This window comes from Salmo salar, chromosome 26 (genome assembly GCF_965601325.2).
Source record: "Salmo salar chromosome 26, fSalSal1, whole genome shotgun sequence".
NCBI classification, from domain to species: Eukaryota; Metazoa; Chordata; class Actinopteri; order Salmoniformes; family Salmonidae; genus Salmo; species Salmo salar.
This window is the reverse complement of record NC_138316.1, coordinates 9,300,257-9,318,208: the sequence shown is the minus strand read 5'-3', so window position 1 is coordinate 9,318,208 and position 17,952 is coordinate 9,300,257. Positions and strand designations below refer to the sequence as shown.

General features: G+C 40.6%; 1 protein-coding gene across 18 annotated transcripts in view; it reads right to left on the bottom strand.

Moving 5' to 3' along the window:
* LOC106587089 (MAP kinase-activating death domain protein) overlaps window positions 1–17,952 on the bottom strand; it is a 77,924-nt gene that overhangs the window by 53,689 nt on the left and 6,283 nt on the right. For all 18 annotated transcript variants that reach the window (XR_014382810.1, XR_006762141.2, XR_006762143.2 and 15 more), the window contains exons 2-4: window positions 3,869–4,085; window positions 3,096–3,734; window positions 704–1,007 (exon numbers count right to left, since the gene is read on the bottom strand). Coding sequence is in view for 13 of the 18 variants with exons in the window: in XM_082969364.1 (XP_082825490.1) it covers window positions 704–1,007; window positions 3,096–3,734; window positions 3,869–3,927 (1,002 nt within the window). In the remaining 5 variants the exon portion in view is untranslated. The remainder of the gene's footprint in view (window positions 1–703; window positions 1,008–3,095; window positions 3,735–3,868; window positions 4,086–17,952) is intronic.

The following is a 17,952-nucleotide window of genomic DNA, read 5'->3' as shown; positions in this document are numbered from 1 at the left end:
ATAACAATGAGATACAGTAATGATAATGCTAAAAAAGTATTATAAATTAAAAATAAATTAAAAAGTTACAAAATTGCATCCTACCTGAATAGAGTTGCACAGTAGCTTGCATTTGGCCGCGCCAACTTTCTTCCCATATTTGTCTACTACTACATACGTAATGGGAATATTATTCTGCATTGTGAATTGACATCGAATTTTATGATTTAAAAAAAAGATAGTTAAACGGGGGAAAAAATGGCAGTTTAAACATTAAGCAAAATTGTCCATCGTTCACACAGCTAACATATAGCTGTTGAGGGCAGGAACACACAACAGTACTCATTCCACTGACACACCTAGAAGGCAATGGGTTGATTTGTGACTGGGCAATAGCCATATTTAAAGGCAGAGGCCGTGTTCGTGAGTATCAAAACCTTGATATATCATGGGTTAAATCGTGACTGACTGATCTACAAATAATATTGATAGTTATTTATGATGCAAGGTGATTTGTAGATCAGTCAGTCTCGACTTGCCTTTAAAGTCGGCTGATCACCGACTGCGCCAACTGACTGATCGACAAATCACTTTGTATCCTAAATAACTACTTATTATGATTTGTAGATCAGTCTGCTCAGTTGCAGATTTGAAGCTCTCAAACACGGCTATAAAGTAGTTCTCAGGGTAAACTCCATTCAAAACGTCAGCCCTTTCCCCTAACCTTGTGCTCCAGCAGGATGCAGCTGAGCACCATGAGGCAGGCATCCACACCCAGCAACTCCAGGGGCAGGTGCAGGGGAAAGTCCACCATGGAGAAGCGAGAGTTGTCGGGCAGGGCAAAGGTGAGTGCCGGCTGCATCTCGTGGGGCAGCACCTCCACATCTACGCGCCGTTGGCCCGCCACGGGCACCGGAGAGCGCAGGAGGCGGTAGACCCAGGACTCGATCTCCCGCAGGTCAGCCAGCAGCTGGCTGCCCTTCTCCTCAACCAACAGTGCTCCCGTGAACACGCGCCACATGGTGTCCCTGATGGGAGAATGACAAGTCAGTCAACAAACTAACAACAGACAGTTTAGATACACATGGAGAGGCCTCTGTGACATGCAGAGGGAAATGGTGTCCCTGACAGGAGACAGTCAACAAATCATATCACAATCATATTTCTCAACAGGTGATAAAAGCAAGCACATCCTGGGAGATAATCAAACCGTACCGCAACTTCACCTGTTTACATAAATTATTAGAATATTAGGCGAGCGCTACATCATCAAAACCTTATAACTACATTTACACAGACAAAGCACCATTCCCTGTGCATTCTACTGTAAGTTGTCATTGTGTAATGAGCAAACAAGACGCCGATATAGGCCGCCGATATGTCGAGAGCCCTCCACTCTGAACGTACACACCCTTACACACAACCTGGCGGCAATAAACCCTCTTTGCAGTGGCCTGGCGTCTGTTAGCGAAGTAGGGAGATTAATCATTAGCTCGTCAGAGCTCGCCCTGGGCCACCGCCCACTGCAGCTGCTCCCTGAAGGCAGTCAGAGACCTCAATCTGTCAGCCGAGCACTGTGTGTGTGTGTGTGTGTGTGTGTGTGTGTGTGTGTGTGTGTGTGTGTGTGTGTGTGTGTGTTGGTGCATGTCAGAGACTTATAGGGAGTGGGGAAGTGTGACTGTGTGCGCGTTTGTATGTGCCTGTGTGTAGCAGCAGCAACCTGCAACGCAGTAGACTGACACAGTGTTATGTAAGGCAGCACAGCCAGGGCTCAAAAGTGCTCACCAATTTGGACGCATATACGACTAAATATTTTGCTGTACAACCTGGGGTTTTATTTTGGGAGCACCAGTGGAACTAAAAGAAAATCTAAAATAAATAAAATGTCTAACAGTGTTTCACCGCAACGCTCTTCTCCACACTGCTCAAACAAGACAGGCTGCCTACAGCAAATAAATAGGTTAAAATGATTAAAATAATAAGTTCCAATTGCAGCCATATTTTCAATATAATCTCTAAGGAAACATAATAGAACTTGTGTTAAAATAATTCACATTTTGCTTATTGCATGTAAAACTAAATGCTTTTGCATGGGAATGTCTCATATCCTGTGTGCGTAAAGGTGCATGCACACCATGTTGTCGGATCTTCATCAATGACCTTGCATGAAGACCAGCTGACAGCAGCATGATAGGCCATGTGCCAGTGTGCATGTGTGTCTTCGAGAGCAGGGGAACCACGCATTTCCTGCAGCATTTGTTAGGAGACCCCACAAAAGGGAACGAGGCAAGGCCATGTTGACGTAGTGTCAAGAATTGAAGGTCAAATCCTCTGGCCTTTCAGACCATAGTGTTGTTTAAAAATGTAATGAGTTGGGCAATTCCATTTAGTCCATTAAATGTCATGAGTGGGGTTGAAAGGCCATAAGAAATTGGTACATTGTCCATTACTGTTTTTATTCCCAATTCATTAACTCAATAACTTTTATTTTAAAAAACAAGTAGTTGAGTATTGGAATGTATGTGAAAAAACTCAAATACATTCCCATGCATAATATTTTTTTTCATGAATACTTTCAAATACAATTTGGTTGACTGTTTTTTTTGTAATTTTTTTTTAACAAATAATCATTCAAATACTCAAATAAAAATGCTTGTTTTGGGCTGTGTATATTACAACCAGATCATACTGAATCTGTTCTGGACGTTGATATGGATTTAAAATGTATCATACTCTGACCAGATCCCAAATATCAGCTCTGGATTTATAAACAGGAATTTAGAAGGTTTTGCAAACAGATCTTCCAAGATAAGTGCTTACGACTAATACTAAACTCATCTTTTCTTGCTTTCAAATAGAGGTGGTCAACCACTTGTGGTTGCAACTGAGCTGGGTGGTTTAAAATAAAAACAGCCTAAATAAAAAACTATTGACCACATACCTTTGAATCACATTTTTGGTAGGGATAGGCCTATGGTTGGAAGTGTTCTAGTCTGGGTAGTTTTAGGATAGTTTTAGCAACGTTGTGATTTTACTCAACTGAATCTCCTGAAAGAAATTATGGAAAGCAGGGGGCTCCATTGTTTGATAAGCCTGGCACCATGCGTAGGTCTCACCTCTGAGTTGCGCGGGGCAGGCCGGCGCGCTGGGTCAACCTGTGGCTGCAGCAGTCCACCATTCTCTTGAGGATGTACAGGCACTCCCTAAAGGTGGAGAAAAAGGGGTAGTGGCTGATCATGCACAGCGAGGTCAGCGTGCTGTCGCGGTTCCGATTGACCATTTTGGCAGTGCTGCGTTTGTGCCGAGGGGACCTGCCAGCATTTGGCTCACCACCGGGCGGTCCCGGCTCCGTGCCTGGCGCAGATGTGGCTGTTGTGTCGGCACTGGCAGGTGTCGGCAACGTGGAGGCAGTGGGGCAGCCACCGCTGCCATCGGAACCCTCGCTGGTCGCTTCCGCTGTCTGTGCCGCCGTTCCACCGCTACCCGCCTTGTCACGGCGGTGCCCCCCACGCTGGAAGGAGCGGTAGAAGTTGACGCAGACACCGTAGCGCGTGATGCCCGAGTCTTTATCAGTGAGTGCGAAGACGAAGGAGGCGTCGTCTCGCAGGCTGACCCGGCGCTGCCGGATGCTCTGGCATCCCTCAGGCTGACAGAAGAAGACCACGTCCGGGGACAGAGGGAAGTCCGGGTGGTCCTCCAGCGGGTAGCGGCGAAGGAGCTGGGGGGTCTGGGACCCGGTATCAGTGCTGGGCTGCCTGGAAGGTAGGATGGAGGGAGAAATGGGCATAGAAACAGTATTGTATAAAAAAAAAAAACACAAAAACAAAGGCCTAACAATATAATGTGAGGTAGTAGGAATCAGTTTGGGATTGGACTGTTAAGTCCTCACCTGGCTCCGACCACCACCAGGTAGTCCAGCAGACGGGGGCACATTTTCTTTTTCTCCATCTTTGATTGATGACGTCTTTAAGTCATGGCAACACTGACATATATCACCTCTCTGGTCAGTCAGCAGCTGTTCAATCACGAAGAGGTAGGGCAAGGTGTGGAAGGAACATCCAGGACCTTAGTGGCCATTGTGGATATCTGAGAAAAGATGGGGAAACCTGTAAAACAAGAACATGTAGTATGTTAAGTCTACGGTTATGGTTTTCAGTTTTATTCGTTCACTAAAACCTTGTTCACACTGGCAGTTTGAAGTGACTCAAATCCTATTTTTTGGCACATCCGATTTAAATATTTTTTTGCTGCAGTCTGAACAGCCCAAAAGCAAATGGAATGAGATATTTCAAGCGACTTACAAATCTGACTCCTGGCCATGCGATTTATTTTCCCTCAAGTGGTTTTTAGACTGTTATTTGGCATATTTTGTTGCTTTCTAGCTACTCTGTTGACAGTTTGACGAGAACATGTGGTAGCTAACTAGCTTGTTAATTGTTTACAAACAAATTAGAGAAAGTGCTAGAAAGTTGAATAGCTACCTAGCTAGCTAGTTGACTGCTGTGGTTAGCCAAAAATGACTCGTTTTGATAGGAAGCACGAGCACCACCAATCAACCTACACCACTGCGCACACACCCGTCGTTACTATGAAAACTAGCATAGCCATGTCAGCAAATAACCGCGGTCTGAATACACACAAATGCAATTTCATCACTTGTAACTTACTGTTTGAACAGTCAGTATTTCAAAATGGATTTGAGCATTAAGGCCTGCTGTGTGAACAAGGCTAAAGTAGATAGGGTAATTGTATTTTTTTTAATGGAAATCTATTGCCTAAAAGTGTCGGTAAATTGAAAAAGCAGCTAACCACACAAGGCTTATTTGTAATTCAAGCTTGCCTAGCTAATACTGCTATGACAATTTGAACAAGTTTGTTAAAAATTACTAATTTGAGGTTGTGTGTGCCGTGCACATGCACAGTTTCACAGACTCTACAGAAAGGAGAGTTCCCACCCCAGACAGTGCGGACAATTACCATTGGTAACATGTCCACTCCGGGCAAACATCTTAAGAATCAATGATCAGTTCTCTTTTTTGTGACCAACTTTTTAGTTAGTTAGCCTTTATGCATCATTATAATGACACTTTTAGTTTTGTTTGGGGCTGATGAAAAAGCAGCCAGTTTGTACAAATGGTTCTCTATTCTATGCGAGTCCTTTTGAACCAGGTATGTTTCTTGGAGCATTGCTATATCAACATGGTTTCTTGCTAGGATATCAAGACAGCTGGAACATTTCATAGGACCGTTTAGGCCTTTCAGATTCCAAGAGAGAATAGCTAGCATTGCCATCGTAAATAAAAAAAAGCATTATTAATTATGTAATTGTTATCTTTAGTGTTAATAAGCCCCCCCCCCCCCCCACGGTTCCCCCTGTGAACCATTCCCCACTTCCCTCTCCAACCCTCCATTCCCTGGTTCACCACCCATAGGACATCCAGCCAACTTGACACACTGTGGCAAGCATTGGAGTCAACATGGGCCAGCATCCCTGTGGAACGCTTTCAACCCCTTGTAGAGTCCATGCCCTGACAAAATGAGTCTGTTCTGAGAGTAAAAGGGGAGGGGGTGCAACTCAATATTAGGAAGGTGTTCCTAATGTTTGGTATACTCAGTGTATGTGCTCTATGTATAACAAATATTTTAAAAAGATGAGGGTATGTGCAAGAAGAAATGCATTCGATAATCTAGATATTCACAATAATTAAATCATGGCCTTTAGGCTAAGTCATAATGATCAGTTGTCTCTTGTATCTAGATAGCAACTACTGTTGCTAGTCAATTAACACAATTGGTAATCACTATAGAAAGCTAGATATACTCGCCTTTTGTTCTAATTTGATTAGTATTAGCTATCAACACTGCACTTTCAAATGGTGAATGCATGACGTTTAGCGCTTATAGACAGCTAGCTAATGCAGCAAGAAAGAAATTACATGTCGTTGTGAAAAAAACATGCAGCCAAGGCTATATACATGAGTGTGTTGATGCTAGCTAATGAAAGCGCTAACTAGCGCTTGATAACTACGTCGCATATGGAAGTATGAATACAAGGAAAACGCACAAACACCAACAGTGGCATTTCTGTGTTGAATCTACACCTCTACGTCACATCTACTGCAGAATGTGACAATAAGCTCTCCTTCAGGCAAAACTGAGCCTCCTTTCTGTTGGAGGCACTTGTAGGACTTAGAGAGACTTTTCAACAGCAGCTCTCTGATGAAGTAAGCAGCTTAGGGGGTAAAGGGGTCCTGTGCGAGAGATCTCCTGGGATTGTAAACTCCCTCAGAGCTTTCACTCTGGTCCGGCCATCACTCTAACTGGTACTGGCAGCAGGCTCAGCAAACAGGAGTAACCATGACCATCCCCCACTGCTGAACCACTTGGATAAGAACCAAATATACCCAAAATTGGGTATTTTATGATAAAATTATGAAACTTGGTACATTAATACTAGATACCGTGACATTTTAGTAATTTAGCCGATGCTCTTATCCAGACTTATAGGAGTTATAGGAGCAATTACGTTCAGTGCCTTGCTCATGGGCACGTAGACAGATTTTTCACCTCTTAACCGAAAGGTTGCCAGATCGAATCCCAGAGCTGACAAGGTACAAATCTGTCGTTCTGCCCCTGAACAAGGTAGTTAACCCACTGTTCCTTTGCCTAGTTAAATAAAGGTACAATTTAAAATTTTAAAATACTTTCATTAGCTAGCGTCAACACACTAATGTACAGTTGAAGTCAGAAGTTTACATACACTTAGGTTGGAGTAATTAAAACTTGTTTTTCAACCACTCCACAAATTTCTTGTTAACAAACTATAGTTTTGGCAAGTCAGTTAGGACATCTACTTTGTGCATGACACGTAATTTTTCCAGCACAGTAACAAACAAGTGGTAGCTGGTAGGTCCTTGCAGTCCCGCACAGAGAATGGGTTAGTATGCGCTGAGAGTTTAGAACATTATGTACACCTTCCTAATATTGAGTTGCAACCCCCTTTTGCTCTCAGAACAGCTTTGATTCATTGGGGCATGGACTCTACAAGGTGTCGAAAGCGTTCCACAGTGATGCTGGGCCATTTTGACTCCAATGCATCCCACAGTTGTGTCAAGTTGGCTGGATGTCGTTTGGGTGGTGGACCATTTGTGGAAAAACCCAGTAGCTTTACAGCTCTTGACACACAAACCTGTGCGCCTGGAACCTACTACCATACCCCGTTCAAAGACTCTTATCTTGCCCATTCACCCTCTGAATGGCACACATACACAATCCATGTCTCAATTGTCTCAAGGCTTAAAAATCCTTCTTTAACCTGTCTCCTCCCCTTCATCTACACTGATTTCAAGTGGATTTAACAAGTGACATCAATAAGGGATCATAGCTTTCACCTGGATTCACCTGGTCAGTCTACAGTTGAAGTCGGAAGTTTACATACACTTAGGTTGGAGTCATTAAAACTCGTTTTTCAACCACTCCACATATTTCTTGTTAACAAACTATAGTTTTGGCAAGTCGGTTAGGACATCTACTTTGTGCATGACACAAGTCATTTTCCCAACAATTATTTACAGACAGATCATTTCACTTATAATTCACTGTATCACAATTCCAGTGGGTCACAAGTTTACATACACGAAGTTGACTGTGCCTTTAAACAGATTGGAAAATGATGTCATGGCTTTAGAAGCTTCTGATAGGCTAATTGACATAATTTGAGTCAATTGGAGGTGTACCTGTGGATGTATTTCAAGGCATACCTTCAAACTCAGTGCCTCTTTGCTTGACATCATGGGGAAAATCAAAAGAAATCAGCCAAGACCTCAGAAAAAAAAATGTAGACCTCCACAAGTCTGGTTCATCCTTGTGAGCAATTTCCAAATGCCTGAAGGTGCCACGTTCATCTGTACAAACAATAGTACGCAAGGATAAACACCATGGGACCACGCAGCCGTCAAACTGCTCAGGAAGGAGACGCGTTCTGTCTCCTAGAGATGAACGTACTTTGGTGCGAAAAGTGCAAAGCAATCCCAGTACAGCATCAAAGGACCTTGTGGAGATGCTGGAGGAAACAGGCACAATAGTATCTATATCCACAGTAAAACGAGTCCTATATCGACATAACCTGAAAGGCCGCTCAGCAAGGAAGAAGCCACTGCTCCAAAACCTCCATAAAAATGCCAGACTACGTTTTGCAACTGCATATGGGGACAAAGATCGTACTTTTTGGAGAAACGTCCTCTGGTCTGATGAAACAAAAATAGAACTATTTGGCCACAATGACCATCATTATGTTTGGAGGAAAAAGGGGGAGGCTTGCAAGCCGAAGAACACCATCCCAACCGTGACGCACGGGGGTGGCAGCATCATGTTGTGGGGGTGCTTTGCTGCAGGAAGGACTGGTGCACAAAATAGATACCATCATGAGGTAGGAAAATTATGTGGATATATTGAAGCAACATCAGTCAGGAAGTTAAAGCTTGGTTGCAAATGGGTCTTCCAAATGGACAATGACCCCAAGCATACTTCCAAAGTTGTGGCAAAATGGCTTAAGGACAACAAAGTCAAGGTATTGGAGTGGCCATCACAAAGCCCTGACCTCAATCCTATAGAACATTTGTGGGCAGAACTGAAAAAGTGTGTGCAAGCAAGGAGGCCTACAAACCTGACTCAGTTACACCAGCTCTGTCAGGAGGAATGGGCCAAACTTCACCCAATTTATTGTGGGAAGCTTGTGGAAGGCTACCTGAAACATTTGACCCAAGCTAAACAATTTAAAGGCAATGCTACTAAATGCTAATTGAGTGTATGTATGTAAACTTCTGACCCACTGGGAATGTGATGAAAGAAATAAAATCTGAAATAAATCATTCTCTCTACCTAAAACAGGGAATGTTTACTAGGATTAAATGTCAGGAATTGTGAAAAACTGAATTTAAATGTCTTTGACTAAGGTGTATGTAAACTTCCGACTTCAACTGTATATAGCCTTGGCTACATATTTCTTTCACACAACAACATGTGATTTCTTTTTTGCTGTATTAGCTAGCTATCTATAAGCGCTAAACGTCATGCATTCACCATTTGAAAGTGCAGTGTTGATAGCTAATACTAATCAAATTAGAACAAAAGGCGAGTATATCTAGCTTTCTATAGTCAGGATTGAGGTAAAGATGAACGGAGCAAAGTACTGAGAGATCCTTGATGAAAACCTGCTCAAGAGAGCTCAAGACTGGGGCGAAGGTTCACCTTCCAACAGGACAACGCAGGAGTAGCTTTGGGACAAGTCTGTGAAAGTCCTTGAGTGGCCCAGACAGAGCCCGGACTTGAACCCGATCGAACATCTCTGGAGAGACCTGAAAATAGCTGTGCCTCAATGCTCTCCATCCAACCTGACAGATAATCTGCAGAGAAGAATTGGAGAAACTCCCCAAATACAGGTGTGCCAAGCGTGCAGCTTCATACCCAAGAAGACTCAAGGCTGTAATCACTGCCAAATGTGTTATAACAAAGAACTGAGTAAAGGGTCTAAATACTTGTGTAAATGTGATATCAGTTTTCTTATTTGATAAATTAGCAAAACTTTCAGCAAAACTGTTTTTGCTTTGTCATTATGGGGTATTGTGTGTAGATTGATGAGGGGGGAAAAGGATTTAATACATGTCAGAATAAGGCCGTAACCTAACAAAATGTGGAAAAAGTTAAGGGGTCTGAATACTTTACGAATGACTGATGCATTGTGGAGGCCATGGGGATGGCACAGTCCATCAGTCTGAGACGTGCTACTGAAATTTTATATGGTTATATTACATAAGAACAATGATGCAACACTAATAAAAAATATTATTATTTTATAACAAATGCGCTTTCTCCAGCATTGGATAGTGGTCACAGTCCACGGTTCAGACACACATCAGTGCGCTGTTGAATTGGCGCCTTTTCCTAGACCATGTTGCTATGTGCATAATAGCAAAGTTAACTAGCATATTGGTGTTGAGAACAATGCGGCGGAGGCAGTAGCAGAATGAGGAAATGAGAAAACAGCCCTTGTCTTATTGTCTAAGAAAAGTGAGAGAGGAAACCAACTTAATTATGTCTATAATCAGTAGCATAACTGTTAAATGTGCCTGGCATTATCAACAATATATCTACAGAAATAAGACAGATCCTGCTTCTGTTCCCTGTTTAATAGCCTACTAGCCAATTGTTTAATAGCCTACTGATTCCGTGAGCACCAAGCCTCATGCAATGAATGACATGTCAAGTAAACAACTTCTCAAATTCAGCTGTTTTTAATCTTTGCTTTGCTGTAATAAAGGCTTTAAACTTTTTTCGTTAGTACAGCCTCTCTGGTATTATTTATTTAGTGTTGTTTACACTTCCAAATTGTCCAAAAAATGTAATGTATATTTGTTACTATTATGATCATAAGTAACATCATTGTCATTAGTACCCCTAGAATAGCAGCCTTGTATAACCTGTCTGGGCTAGGGGGCTGTGTGATTATTTGTGGCTATGTACTCTCCTAACATAATCTAATGTTTTGCTTTCGCTGTAAAGCCTTTTTGAAATCGGACAATGTGGTTAGATTAACGAGAGTCTTATCTTTCAAACGGTGTAAAATAGTCGTATGTTTGAAATATTGAAATTATTGAATTTGAGGTATTTGTATTTTGCGCCACGCGAATCCACTGGCTGTTGAATAGAGTGGGACGCTAACGTCCCACCTAGCCCATAGAAGATAACCACCATTGAGCTGTAGGCCCAAGAGTGCATCCTGTTTAGTCTTAATACCGTAACTTCTGACCAAAGGGTCAGAAAAATCATATTGTTTTCTATACAGCACCTGTTTGGCACACAGAACATGCACCCAGCTCTTGCTCCTTATCTTATTTTTCTTGTTCTCCAGTATTTTCCACAACTAGTCAATTTATTCCACCCATCTGACTTTCCATTTACCTCCTGAGCAACCAGTAAACATTCCCCCATTCCCAGTTTATTTTTCACGTCCTCTGCATCTATTTTGCTGTCACATGTGTTACGTGTTCAGTTTGTTATAACCAATTTATTGTATGATATTCTATAAGTCAGGCCCTATTGTACCATATTCGGATGGGATAGGTTTTACTGGGAGGGGTCAGGAAATGTAATTATGTGCACGATGACAACACCATATCTGTCATTTTAGTTCTGTCCGAATCTGCCATGTCAGTATTTTTTTTTACATGGCATGAGTGTAACAACTCCAGCCAGAATAACCTACTGTTTTTTGGCAAACTCCAATGTCCTCTGACAATACTAGGCCCGTGCGAATTGACATCCCTGTGTTTTGAGAGAAATGTCTGCGTTTGACAGCTCGCGGTTCGGGCAACAATAAATGATTCAATAAATTTAACTAAGTGCTGCGCATAAGCTATATATGAATGGCCTAAATGTAGCCTATCAACTTTCACAGTGAATGCCTTTGTTTATATAATTGAATATTGCCAAAATGCATCAGTAAAAACTATTGAGCCTATTTAATGCAAACCTTGCTGTTAGATAGCAAAGCAGCATAACTGAACTAAACATTTGGAAATTACAACTTCAGTGCTTCATTTGTAAATTGGGAGGTGCTGGAACAAATAGTGAGAGCGAGAGGCGGGGGTGACCTGGGGAGTTCTGAGGTAACGAACGCATAAACACATTTATAAATAAACTTTATAATAAAGCATTGCATGTATATCATTGCATTTGCATAATAGCATAGAGCATTAGAGAGGCACTTACAGAAGTTGCACACATGGGGACATTTATTTGTAGCCTAGGATGGGGTAAAATTTTGGCCTTTTATAAACTAATTTCATGCAGTTTTACATCATTTTACATGACTGGAGACTTTGGCATAATCTTTTTTTAATACCACACAAATGATCGAAATGGCAGGCTACTTCAACACGGACAAACCGAGAATCTGAGATCAATAAAAACGACCTTGTCTTGAATCCATCAATAGCCTAGGTCTAAGTGTGTGGAGCCACATTGTAGGCTACAATATGAGGAGGAAATTAGTCCTAAAAATGCTTTCCAGTTTCACGGACTCACCCAATGATGCGCAACTCACTCGCTCGCTCTTTTTTGTAAAACAAAATAATTTGATACAAATATTTTTGGTAGTCTACAGCATAGTCTTCTCTTTTCAGCAGGAGCCATTTGCTTTCCCTCGATTGTATTTGAAATATTGCTTAAGGCCCGTTTTGTCTGCAGCTGTTTTTTCACTGACAGATCTGCCGCGCGTTCCCGACTGTAGGCTATTCCTTGTTATTGGGCTACAATCCACAGCTCGGCCATTTAATTAAGATATTGAACCTCTGTGGCTAAATTATAGGCTTTATCATGGTGTAGTAGGCTATTCTGAATGATTTCATTTATTTCTGAACAGACAGCAGTAATTCTATAACTTTGGCAAATGTATTTCAATTTTTGAGGGGTGCTGCAGTCTGTTCAGAACCCTTCAGGCAGCTATGATTCTATAAGGAAATAAATGATTAAGTGCAACGCTGGAGAGATGAGAGTTGCAGGCTCATGTCTATCAGAGCAGAGAGATGATAGAAAGTGAATCTCATTCTAGTTATGTGAGAGATACTGGCGTGCTTCTCACACAGCCACGCGTTGGTCTCAAACATAGGTTACAATGTTACGCAAACCATAAACCCAGGCCCGCCCAACCCAAATCGATTCTTAGAATATTAGGCCCGGGCTGAAAATCTACTTTTCACATTACAATTTTTGTGGGGTCAGGAGAATTAACGAAGAGGCAATTCGAATATACTTGGAAGGCTTTTATTCAAATTTTTATATTGCCAGGAGAGGTAAATAAATAAATTAAATAAAAAAGTAAATAAATGTACTTTTTACTCCATACATTTTCCCTGACATCCAAAAGTACTCGTTACATTTTGAATGCTTAGCAGGACAGGAAAATGGTCCAATTCACACACTTATCAAGAGAACATGCCTGGTCATCTCTACTGCCTCTGATCTGGCGGACTCACTAAACACAAATGCTTCGTTTGTAAATTATGTTGGAGTGTGTCCCTGACAATCTGTAATGTAATGTAATAAATAAATAAATAAATAAATAAAATATATACACATATATATATATATATATATATATATATATATATATATATATATATATATATATATACACATTTTTCTGTCTGGTTTTGCCTAATATAAGGAACATGAAATTATTTATACTTTTACTTTTGATACTTAAGTATATTTTAGCAATTTCATTTACTTTTGATACTTAAGTTTACTTCAAACCAAATACTTCTAGACTTTTACTCAAGTAGTATTTTACTGGGTCACTTTCACTGGAGTCATTTTCTCTTAAGGTATCTTTACTTTTACTTAAGTATGATAATTGGGTACTTTTTCCCACCACTGGTCTTTGGTCATACCTGTCACATAAAGAGAGCAAGGGTTGAGGGAATAGGGAATGTTTTTCCTAAACAAATGAAACATTTCGGTAACAGAACAGACAACTCTTGGTCGACCAAGAGTTAATTTTATTCGGGGACAGCCTAAACTCGCATGAATATTTTTTATGACCACACCATTGTTGTGGTACACCCTCACCATTCCAACACAGAAAAGATGCTTTTTAACAAAAACATTTTTGAAATGGAAGGAAAACTATTTCACTCATATTGTATATTTCATAGAAATCTGGAAACACTGGACAGTTACCTAAAGGGAGCTAAGTTCATTGTGCATGACACCACAAAGTAATGCTTGCAAGGCCTGTGGCATTCTGGTATGCCTAACAGGTACGTATCTGATGTTCCCAGAAAAGCTGTGCTGATGTTGAATTATAAGCCCATCTGATGAGGCACTTTCCTAACGCTAGAGAGAGGGCATTTGCTGAGCTATAGTACTGCATTATCTCACAGGAGACAGATCAGGTCTGTCAAATCATCTGTAGTGAGGACTGCAAACTCAAGTGTTTGAGAACATGAGAAGTAATCCAGCTAAGCATTTATGGAGATGTAGCCCAAAGGACAGGGGATATGAAATGTGGAAATAAGCTTTCTACACATCCACCAACCCATGACTAAGATGTAGGAATTCAAAACACACGTTGCAATTCAACATAATCAGGAAAAGTGACCAGTGTGTTTGTGTATCATAGGCTATAGGTCTCATTGTGCCACATTCAAAGACCTAGTACTCCTCTTCCAATACAACAAATTTTGATAAGATGAATACTACTATCATAATGAAATACTCTGATTAGGCACTGCTTGTGGAGAATCGCTTGGGCTGCAAGTCTCTCGCAGCACCCGACCCAGCAAAACTATCAATCTGCCTCGATGGCAATGGGGTGGAAATTAAGGCATGATTCAGTGATTAGAGCAGACACCTCTGCTTGGAAAGCAGTTTTTGCTAAGAGTCAAAATATCTCACAAATCAGCCTGTGGACAGAGATTTGAGATTGATAGCTGGGCTGACATTGTAAGTTAACAGAAAATGGGCCATTTGGATAGTAAATACGGCAAGACATAAACATGTCTCAAAGTACCGTTTAGGCTACAGGACAGATTAACATACTAAAAGAGACTGAAGCGACTTAATGGAGGTATGTGTCTGACATGTGAATTTGAAATAAATAAATAAATAAATAAATATACATACATATATATATTTCACAAGGTAGGCTAGTTGAGAACAAGTTCTCATTTACAACTGCGACCTGGCCAAGATAAAGCAAAGCAGTGCGACACAAACACAGAGTTACACATGGAATTAACAAGCGTACAGTCAATAACACAATAGAAGAAAAAAAAAGAACGTCTATATACTGTACAGTGTATGCAAATGGCGTGAGGAGGTAAGGCAATAAACAGGCCTTTATGTTAAATAAAGGATTGTAGTCTAAAACCAGCGCTACAGCACCCGTCAGAGGAGTAATTTGAGAGCAGGATACAAAACAAACACAAAAGGTAAACTATAGCCTAACTGACAGACAGACACCCAACCCCATCTAGTAGTGTGTTCTCTCAAAGTATTCTACATTAAACTCCAGAATTTGTCCTTCATAGCTTGTTCTCCATATTCTTTTAAATAGAGAGCCAATTTGTTTCCAGCACATTTATTTCCACCATGACTGTGCAAAACTCGTTTTCCTCATGGCTCTCGTCCCTCTGCAGCAGATATGTTAGGAACATCGAATGGCAATAAAAATCACAGTATCAAATCCCAACTTCACTTTGAGCCAATCAGAGAGCACGGACCTCGGAATAACAACAAAAGGGGGAAATTGTTCTAACTAAAACAATAAAGCTACACAGAGAAAAATAACAAAAACAGTTATTGTCCGGCTGAAAAAGGTGAATTCATCTCCCAGTGTCTGTTGGAAAGCAGACTAAACCAGGTTTTCCCTTTAGGGAGTTTTTTAGGATAAAAAGAAACAGAATAGATCTAAGCACAGGCAAAATCCTAATCCTTGCCGATGACAAGCACACCCATTACATGAAGCATCCACCACCATGATGGAAAATACAAAGAGTGGTACTCAGTGATGTGTTGGATTTGCCCCAAACATAACACATTATATTCAGGACATAAAGTTAATTTCTTTGACACATTTTTTGCAGTTTTACTTTAGTGCCTTGTTGCAAACAAGACGCATGTTTTGGAAAATGTTTATTCTGTATAGGCTTCCTTCTATTCACTCTGTCATTTAAATTAGTATTGTAGAGTAAATACAGTGCTGTTGATCCATCTTCAGATTTCTCCTATCACAGCCAATAAACTCTGTAACCATTTGCCTCCCTGAGTGTATTCCTTCCTCTCCGGAAACTGAGTTAGGAAGGACGCCTGTATCTTTGTAGTGACTGAGTGTATTGATACACCAGCCAAAGTGTAATTAATAGCGTCACCATGCTCAAAGGGATATTCAATGACTGTTTTGTTATTTTACCCATCTACCAATAGGAGCCCTTCTTTACGAGGCATTGGAAAACCTTCCTGGTCTTTGAATTTCAAACCCAGATTCAACCACACTGCTTGACTGAGGGAACTTACAGATAATTGTATGTATGGGGTACAGAGATGAGGTAGTCAATCAAAAATCATGTTAAACACCATTATCGTACACAGAGTGAGTCCATGCAACTTCTGACTTGTTAAGCACATTTTTACTCCTGAACTTTTTTTTTTAGGCTTGTCATACCAAAAGGTGTTGAATACTTATTGTCTCAAGACAATTCAGCTTTTCATTTTTTATTACACAGGATCGGTGGGTCCCCCACGGGACGGTTGAGCTTACGTAGGCTAATGCGATTAGCATGAGGTTGTAAGTAACAAGAACATTTCCCAGGATATAAACATATCTGATATTGGCAGAACGCTTAAATTCTTATTAATCTAACTGCACTGTCCAATTTACAGTAGCTATTAGAGTGAAAGATGACCATGCTATTGTTTGAGGAGAGTGCACAGTTATGAACTTGAAAAGTTACTAATAAACCAATTAGGCACATTTGGACATTCTTGATATCAAATTTACCAAGGCTGGAATAATACATTACAGCCTTTCTCTTGCATTTCAAAGATAGAAAAAAATACATGTATTTTTTGTACCATGTTTTATCTTTTACCAGATCTAATGTGTTATATTCTCCTACATTCATTTCACATTTCCACAAACTTCAAAGTGTTTCCTTTCAAATGGTATCAAGAATACGCATATCCTTGCTTCAGGTCCTGAGCTACAGGCAGTTAGATTTGGGTATATATTTGAGGTGAAAATTGAAAAATAAAAAAAAAATTCATTTGTAAAAATGTTTTAAAAAAAATACATGTAAAAAACATTATTCCACTTTGACATTATGGGGTATTGTGTGTAGGCCAGTGACCAAAAAATCTCAATTTAATCCATTTTAAATTCACACTGACACAACAAAATGTGGAAAAAGTCAAGGGGAGCACCAAGGCCTATTTAACTGCCCACCCTAAACAACATTGTTTTAGGCCTAGGCTTTCTCCTCAAAATCACTGTCTAAACATGGTTAACTTTGCATTGGGAGACATTTTACTGGTGAATGTCGGCATTAGATATAAGTGTTTGGATACTTTGTGAGAATAAGGTCTATGACACACTCATCTACACATATTTGATAGCCATCTTGCTTTCCCATCTAAAACAATTAAGGCTGGTTTATACCTTACGTACGCAACACAAAAACAGTACGCAAAATGAGAGCCTGCATTCTTGTGTAAAATTATGAAATTGTTGGGCTGCACATATCTGTGTAGGTTTGCTACGCAACAACATTTTACATAGCTACTTGTAGTTCTTCCACGCGTCTGTACATAGGATATAAACTAGGCTTAAGGCGCAATTCATAAAAGAAATATCAGCGTACTGAGCGTGTGTTAAAACATGCTGGATCTGAGAGAAACATTTCTAGAAAGAAAGAAGAGAATGGAAGTCTTACATCCTTGCTCAACTGGTCATGTGACCTGCTCGCTACGCAGTCTATCATCTTTTATTTCCGCCTACAGCCCTAGCATCAGCCCTGAGGAAATAACAATCAGCATAGTCGTCATAGCAACCCAACCCTGCTTTTTTCTTGTTCAGCTGTGTGTCGGCTATTCTTAAAATCAGAGAATGTTAGTGGGCAGGGCACCATGTTATCAGTGACACCAAAGGATTTATTATCTAGGCATTTTACAAAATACAATGAGGTCAAATGAGGAAATTAACCATGACAGCTACAATGCAAAAACCAGGACGAATGTGGCCTATATATGGCTCTGGACTAGGCCTGACCAAATGGAGAACAAAAAAACCTGACAGGCAAACAAACTTACCACAGAACGGGAAGAGGACATGTACCTCGAGTAGACTCAAAGAATAATATGAATTGGATCATTAAAAAAAATGAGGCTGTGATCTAAAATAGGCATGAATCCTGA